The sequence below is a fragment of the Palaemon carinicauda genome, chromosome 4, assembly GCF_036898095.1.
Source record: "Palaemon carinicauda isolate YSFRI2023 chromosome 4, ASM3689809v2, whole genome shotgun sequence".
Classification (NCBI taxonomy): Eukaryota; Metazoa; Arthropoda; class Malacostraca; order Decapoda; family Palaemonidae; genus Palaemon; species Palaemon carinicauda.
Window position 1 is genome coordinate 176,892,546 of NC_090728.1, and position 7,823 is coordinate 176,900,368.

A 7,823-nucleotide genomic window follows, 5' to 3' on the forward strand; every position below is an offset into this window, starting at 1 on the left:
ATTGTACCAACTGTGATGTATGGATTGGAGTTGTGGGGGAATGAAAGTGACAGAGAGACAGAAATTGAATGTGTTTGAGATAAAGTGTCTAAGGAGTATGGCTGGTTTATCTAAAGTAGATAAGGTTATGAACAAAGTAGTGAGGGTGAGAATGGGTGTAAGAAATGAGTTAGCAGCTAGAGTGGATATGAGTGGATTGGCCATGTTGAGAGAATGGAAAATGACTGTCTGCTAAAGAAGGTGATGAATGCAAGAGTTGATGAGAGAAGTACAAGAGGAAGGCCAAGGTTTGGGTGGATGGATGGAGTGAAGAAAGCTCTGGGTGATAAGAGGATAGATGTGAGAGAGGCAAGAGAGCGTGCTAGAAATAGGAATGAATGGCGAGCAATTGTGACGCAGTTCCGGTAGGCCCTGCTGCTTCCTCCGGTCGCCTTAGATGACCGCGAAGGTAGCAGCAGTAGGGGATTCAGCGTTATGAAGCTTTATCTGTGGTGGATAACTGGGGAGGGTGGGCTGTGACACCCTAGCAGTACCAGCCGAACTTGGTTGAGTCCCTCATCAGGCTGGGAGGAACGTAGAGAGGTGAGGTCCCCTTTTTTGTTTCATTTTTGTTGATGTCGGCTACCCCCCAAAATTGAGGGAAGTGCCTTGGTATATGTATGTATGTGTATGTATTATGAGGGATGGTGTGACTTCTAGAGAGGAATACCTTACTCTCACTACCGACTAAATTGGGGTTTGGACTTTAACTTGATTAAGAAAGAAAGGGTTTTTTTTTTTTTAAGTAGTGGTATACAGTATATAAATAGAAAAATGTTTTGAGTTTCATATTTTGTTGTGTGATTAGCAGAAATATATTCATGCTTGTGGAGGTCCTTTATGCTTAAAGATCCTAAGATGGTAGATTTTCTTTCCCAGTTAATTGTTGCCTGTTGTTTAAGCCAGTAATAATTTTATGTTCATTGTAATGAATTTGGATGAGCTTTCAAAGCAGCCTTTATCAGTTTACGTTTACCTTTAAAAATGAGAAAAATCTTATTTAGTAGCTTTATACAAGTAAAGTATTTAACTCTTCTGCAAGGTACAGTATTCTGTAATGTATGTCATATTTACAGCAACCAAACCCGGAGAAAGTTTTAATGCTGAGCTGATCCTGTTGGATGTGGAAGCCGAGGTGAAGAGTAAAGATACAGAAAGTGAAAGCATAACACCAAAGGAATATAACTTGATTGTGAAGTTTCTGGCCGGAGATGCCCTAACTTGTGAAATTATAAAGCGCTGTGAGTACCATATTAAAGAATTTATGATGTATTCTGAAGTGGTGCATGAATTAAATAAATTTCAAGCTGAGCGTGCCAATAATGAATATAGTTTGAATCTGCCAAATTATATTTATGGAAAGTGTACAGACAAAGAATATGTACTTGTTATGGAAAATGTTAAGGTCCTGGGATACGAAACCAATCCAAAGAAAGAAGGGCTTGACTTCCATCATGCAAAGTTGGCAGTTAATCATGTGGCCAGATTACATGCTGTGTCATATGCCTATGATAAATCTCACAACTTTTTAGAAAAGTACCCTTGCTATAAATTTAGTACTGCCATCAGCACATTCTTCAAGCCTGTTGTATGGGCTTCCTTAGCTAATGCCATAACTTTCTTAAAAAGTAAAAAGGGTTTTGAGGATATGGTTCGCAAATTAGAGACGGGTAAAACAACTCTTCCTGTTAAGTTTGCTGCTCTGTGGGATGATCAAAATAGACATAAATTCTTATGCCTTACACATGGAGACTTTTGGAACAGCAATCTTATGTTCAAACACAAAGAAGCAGAAGTTGATGGAGAGAAAACAATAGAGTCTTTAAAGCTAATTGACTGGCAGATATCTCAGTGGAATAACCCAGTCTTTGATCTTCACTATCTTTTAAATACTTCTACATCCTTTGAAATGAGAAGAGACCATTCTGAAGAGATTTTGAGACATTATCACTCCACTTTTTCTGAGGTCACCACAAAATTAGGAACACCTGTTCCTAACTGGAACTATGAGCAATTTAAGGCAGAGTTTGAGAGGACCACTCTTGTTGGATTTCTTATGGGAATGTGTCTCATTCAAGGAACGCTGAGTAAGGCTGGAGAGACCATCAACCACTCTAATTCAACCTGTCTGGATTGTCGTTGTTGTCATCCATGTAAAGTAGCCTTCGACAAAGTAAAGGCGGGTGTAGCCAAAGTGGTTGTATCGTTTGCTTTTAAGCCCTCTTCTGGTTTTTTCATTCGAGCAGCTCTTAAAAGAGTTTTGAGACCCATTGCACAAGAACTTGTGGAAGGAAATAATGAAGTTTTAAATGGAAGGCTTTTAGATCTCCTCATGGAAGCGGATGAAAAGGGCGTTCTAGATGTGCTCACGCTGTAAGGAGTTCAAAAGAAGTAATTTTATGGGATTAAACAAAGCATAGACAAAAATTTATCAAAATAAGCCTTTGTCTTTCCTTTTTTTTTTTCAGGTTCCATGTTCTTGAGGTTAGTAAGGATACATGATGGGATCATGTAAAGAGGAAATATTTTTATATTTGAGTAGTAATACAAAGTTTAAACTCCAGTAGCAATTTGTTACTGGTAAAATATTGTTAATCTTTGACTGGAGTAGAGATCCACTCTTCATCAGGGAACTTTAGCTTCCACATTAATAAGTCTTTTTCCGCAGTCACGTATAGATTTTCGTTTAACTTTAAATTATCAGGATCCATGACAAGTATATATAGTATATATATAAAATTGTACTTTTCTGTTAATATTGAGTAGGTTTTTAAGGAATCCCAGATTATAATTGTTTATAAAAGTATTTATATGAAGGTAGTGATTATTTTGGGTAATTGATGTTGTCATGACATGTAACAAAGCTTGTAAATGAAGACATATTTTCATATATTTAATAATGAATCTGTTAGAAAATTTGCATACCTTACAGTAATTAATTTAGAGAAACTTTAGCATTTTTATTTTGAAATCTATCCACAGTGGATCATGATAACATGTTTTTCCTATTATGTGAAATTTATTACCCAAAATAAGAGGTACTGGATTAGTTTTCTTTGTTTTTATCTTTAAAAAAGTTTGTACGGAGTTTGTTTCATTACTAATGTTTAAAGTATATCTTTCTAATGGTATATGACAAATATTATGCCCGCACATGTGGCAGGCAAATAAGAAAGGTCTTTGTTGAAGCTTCTTGTACTGAAATCCTATATACTCTATATGAAAGTTGATGAGTTTGCTGCTGAATTGGCATTTCTCCCTACAGTGTAAAAAACTCTTATTTCACTATTGTTGCACTGCCTGGAACAATGCAGTGTTATTCAAGAATTAAATCTACAACAGAAGTTTTTCACTGGTGTGTAGTAACTTAGCGTATTTGCTATATGATCGAAGTCAGTTAGTGTGTTGGTTGACCCCAGTATACTACTTTGGATTCATATCGTAGAGGGAAGACATCATTATCTTCTGCTCTCGTTAAAACTATTTCATTTTACTTGGGAAATTGTATGAAGTTATGCTACTTTTGTTTGTTGCATTTGACCGTTCCTGATCCAAAATCACTTGTCAAATTTGTGTATCCTCCAATAGTTCTTTGAGATTCAGGCCATTTTGAATTAAATCTTGCTATCTTAGTAGTATATTGTTCCCTACTGTATTATAGCATATGACTTTTCACTGAAACAATTACTGGTACTTAAAAAACATTTTAAAACAACAGTATCAGCCTATCAGTCATTAATTCCTTGTGGTCACCTGACCATGATATTATAATACTAAATTATTCCCTTAGTTATTTTGCTTGAAACTATTGTACTAGATAGCTTGAACAATATATGCAGTGCACATAATTTGCAAAAGAATAAGTGGTACATGACTTATTGTCAGGTTCATGGCCCCCAACCATTTTCTCAGTATTCTGTAGGAATATTAGTTGGTGTGAAGACAAACAACTTGATGATGGTAGGTTCAATTATTTTTGGAGGAAGCAGCCCAAGCAATTTTTCTAATTAACAGCATCCATCAGGCCAAGGAGAGCTAATACTAGAGTTTTTGTGGAAGGAGCATTGATCCTGTCAACTCCAACATATCCATAATTGCTTATTTCTTACCCTCTTTTCTTACCCTGTTGTTGAATGTCCTCCATTTCTGCCTTCAAGAGACATTGAGCCGCCTATCAGGTATTTGTACTACATGGGTTCTTCATTGGTGTAGAAAAGGCTCATTCAGTACTAGGACAAGGAGGTTCCTCATAGGTTGCTCAAACATTTACTTTTCCCTCTTCCTTAATATCATTATGAAGCCTTCTGATGAGCCATTACTGGAAGCTTTTCATTCCTGGCTTCTTACTTAAAATGATTTGACATTAAACTTTTGCATCATTGGAATAGGTCAGAAAAATCCACTAACTGGGAAAAATTCCAACTTTCTAGATGTTAATAGTTAGTCTGCCGAAGAACAAAATTATTAGTAGCTAGGACCATTCCACAGCACTTTCTGTCATTTCTTCCTTGTCTTCTAACATCATCAATGAAGAGGGCTTTTTGTTATGTCTAGTAAGGGCTATCATGCCTTATATGCAGAAGACCAGAGACTTCAGGAGCGACACCTTCAATGGAAGATGTAGGTCACAAAAAGCATGGTCTCCTATTGTTTAAATCAAATGCCTTTATAAGAGATTACAGTAATGTGATGGGTGGTAAAGAATACAGTAGTTGAAATTGAAAGGTCACAAAGTGAAAGCTTTCTACTTGTTTTTAGGCATAAATTAGAATTATTATCTATTTTCATGCATTATTTAGCAATATTAGTCTAGCTTTTATACTTTTTAGAGATGTTTCTCGTAATTGCTTTTATTTATACACGTACAGAGTCCGGTTTTTGTTAAGCAGTTTTTCACCTGTTGGACAAGAAGTTGGAGAATCATCCACTTTTGTTTCATATTTCATCTCATCTCTCATTCATGGCACTAATCAAGGGTATTGATTACTTGATCTTTTGTTGACAATAAGCATAGTTTTCCTATTCTGAAAAACTAATTTGAAACAAGTCTCCTACTTTATATGCCATGTGGGTTTGACCATATATTTTACAAATTCATAAGCTACCAAACACTATTCCTGACTCATTAGAGTTCTTATGTTCTGTACTGCAAGTAAATTGTTCATTCATCACATGTGAAGAAATATTTGAGTATCTATCATTATAATACTCACCAACTTAACAGTTTCAACATCGAATCTGAGCTTTAAGATAAATCTAAATTGTATTGTTTGACCAGAACATCAATGCATCCTCAACACAGTAATTTACTGATACCACTGACGTAATAAAGAAGTGGTTGAAAAGGAAGTTAAAATTGTATTAAGTTAATAGAAGAATTTCATTTCCCCGTTATACTATTGAAAATTTGCCCAATTTCTTAAACAAGGATCCTTAATAAATGATGATATTGCAAATATCTTCAAACATATCATCACTTGGCCAGCAACAATAACATTCGTCTCATTAAGATGTTAGAGAAAAGCATAAGGAAAGCAGTTATGAAATGGTCTATTGATCAGTCAAAGGTGACTTGATACTTAAAGTCTTAGAATCCTGCAGTTAGACTAGTACTTAATTATACTATGGAGTGGGCTTAGAGGAAAAGGGTTAGATGAACCTGAATGAGTCTGGCTATACAATTTCCTCCTAGATCAATGCTTTTTAAAGTTTTAAATCTAATCTGATCATCATCATATCTTATTGCGCCAATGTCAAACGCACAGGAAGGCGTTGTCGTTTACCTCTCTGAGGTCTTGATCTAAGCATAGATGATCTAGTGAATTATTATCCAAATCAGTAACTGCCATACCATGTGTTTCACAAGTAACAGTTCACTGCTGTAATCTCTTTAACTTCTTGATAAATTATATTGAACACTCTCTAATATCTGTTTTCTCACTGAGTAGAATGTGAACAGTTAATGTAACTTATTCCTCGATGCATAAAAATAAAGTAACCTTTGAAGAGCATGAATTTGAATGCACATCATTGGTATGAAATTGGGAAATTTCACTCGCTCTCCTGATTCAGATGGAAACATCATTATAATAAAACCCAAAGTGAGAGACAAAAGAGTAGCCATTTTTATTACCAAACATGGTCAACTCAGACTGACAGAATCATAACAAACTGCCCGAAACATTTGGCATTGATTCTGAGAATATTTTCACAGATATTATCAGGCAGACACTAGGAATGATATTGATTCAAATAATTATAGGCTATTGCTTACTAGTATTACCTCCTTAATAACTAACTAGAGTCAAATTGAGCAACTTCAGAAAATACTATGTAATATGACCAGAAAAATTGGGACACTTGCACTAATTTCTCTATCATGCTAGACTGAAAGGGGTGACCCCAGGTAGCACATTATGTAGGCACGGACAATGAAATATACCTCTGAAAAATCTGGGAGGGAATTATTCTAGATTTACTGGCACATCTACCCAGCCCTTATCTCTCCAATTCCAGCCAAGGTTTATTGCACTTGTTCATTCACTGATGTAATGTGAATAGTAGACATCCAAAAATTAGGATTACCCATAAGAGGAAGATTTCTTTGGTTGATGACTATATTTGGGTATCACTGCACTTTTCCAGGCTGTGTAATATAAATATATAAGGAGTTTGTATTTTGGAAACAGGAACCTTTTTTGAATAGGAACTTTACTGTAACTAATAGTACAGTAGTGGGTTACTTTGATGATTATATCGATAATTATTGACAAGGAATGGTGTGGAAATACTCTGGAAAATTAATGAAGACCTTGGATATGGGTATTCTATACAGTATATGATTCCAGAATTTTATTCTTTATAGGGGAGTGATTAGGATCTGGCAGTTTTTCTTAGGCTTTTACCCAGACATATTTTTTTTTCATGAGAGTATATTTTTTTAATATGATGACCATTACCACAAAATCTTTGTAATACAGTATTTTGAGGAATTCAAATAGTTAGTTCGATAGAAAACTGTTATCCAATTCTGTCTTAGACTTCTCTATAGGTACCGTATAGGTATTGTTAAAGAAGGTGAAATTCACTGTTATCATCAAATGTGAAGACTTATATAATGAATGTAAAAAATAAATGAGTTTTAAGTAGTTTGCTAACAGTATTGATCATATATACCTTTTACAATGCATATATATGACCTTGGAAACAAGGAATCTCTCTCTCTCTCTCTCTCTCTCTCTCTCTCTCTCTCTCTCTCTCTCTCTCTCTCTCTCTCTCTCTCTCTCTCTCTCTCAGAGAGAGAGCCATAAAATAGTTGAAGAAATTAGTTCAGCTTAGAATAGGATATACATAAGTCAAAATGTATGGTACATCTTTATAGAAAGGAAGAAGAAAAAATTTTAATATGGGATAGATACTAATAGAGATAAATGACCTAAGGACCAGATTGGTTTTGAAAGACAGGAAAATGCATGGAAGATAAAAGCTAGGTACTTTGCAGAAATTTCAAGGTTAATGAAAGGGAGTTATTACAGCAAGAATTAGGTAAATAACATTATGAGGATAGAGTAAAGAATAACTTTGCAAATAAAATCTGAGCACATTGCTTATAAGACACAAAGAGTTGGTAGTAGGTTCAATATGCAAATGAAGAGGAAGTAAGATTTAAAAAAAATCAGTTTTAGTGTGTTGCAGCTATAGTCGCAAGTTACAGGAGAATTAATTACTGATAGTGAGTAAGGAAAGGATAGAGGTATATCTATGTAGGCAGCACGCAAAATGTA

At 35.0% G+C, this 7,823-nt stretch overlaps 1 protein-coding gene across 1 annotated transcript in view; it reads left to right on the plus strand.

Moving 5' to 3' along the window:
• The window catches only part of LOC137640228 (uncharacterized), a 46,632-nt gene extending 39,298 nt beyond the window's left edge, over positions 1–7,334 (plus strand). The window contains exon 3 of the mRNA XM_068372797.1: positions 1,116–7,334. Coding sequence (XP_068228898.1) covers positions 1,116–2,416 — 1,301 coding nt within the window. The 3' untranslated portion in view covers positions 2,417–7,334. The remainder of the gene's footprint in view (positions 1–1,115) is intronic.
• Positions 7,335–7,823: the final 489 nt, after the last annotated feature.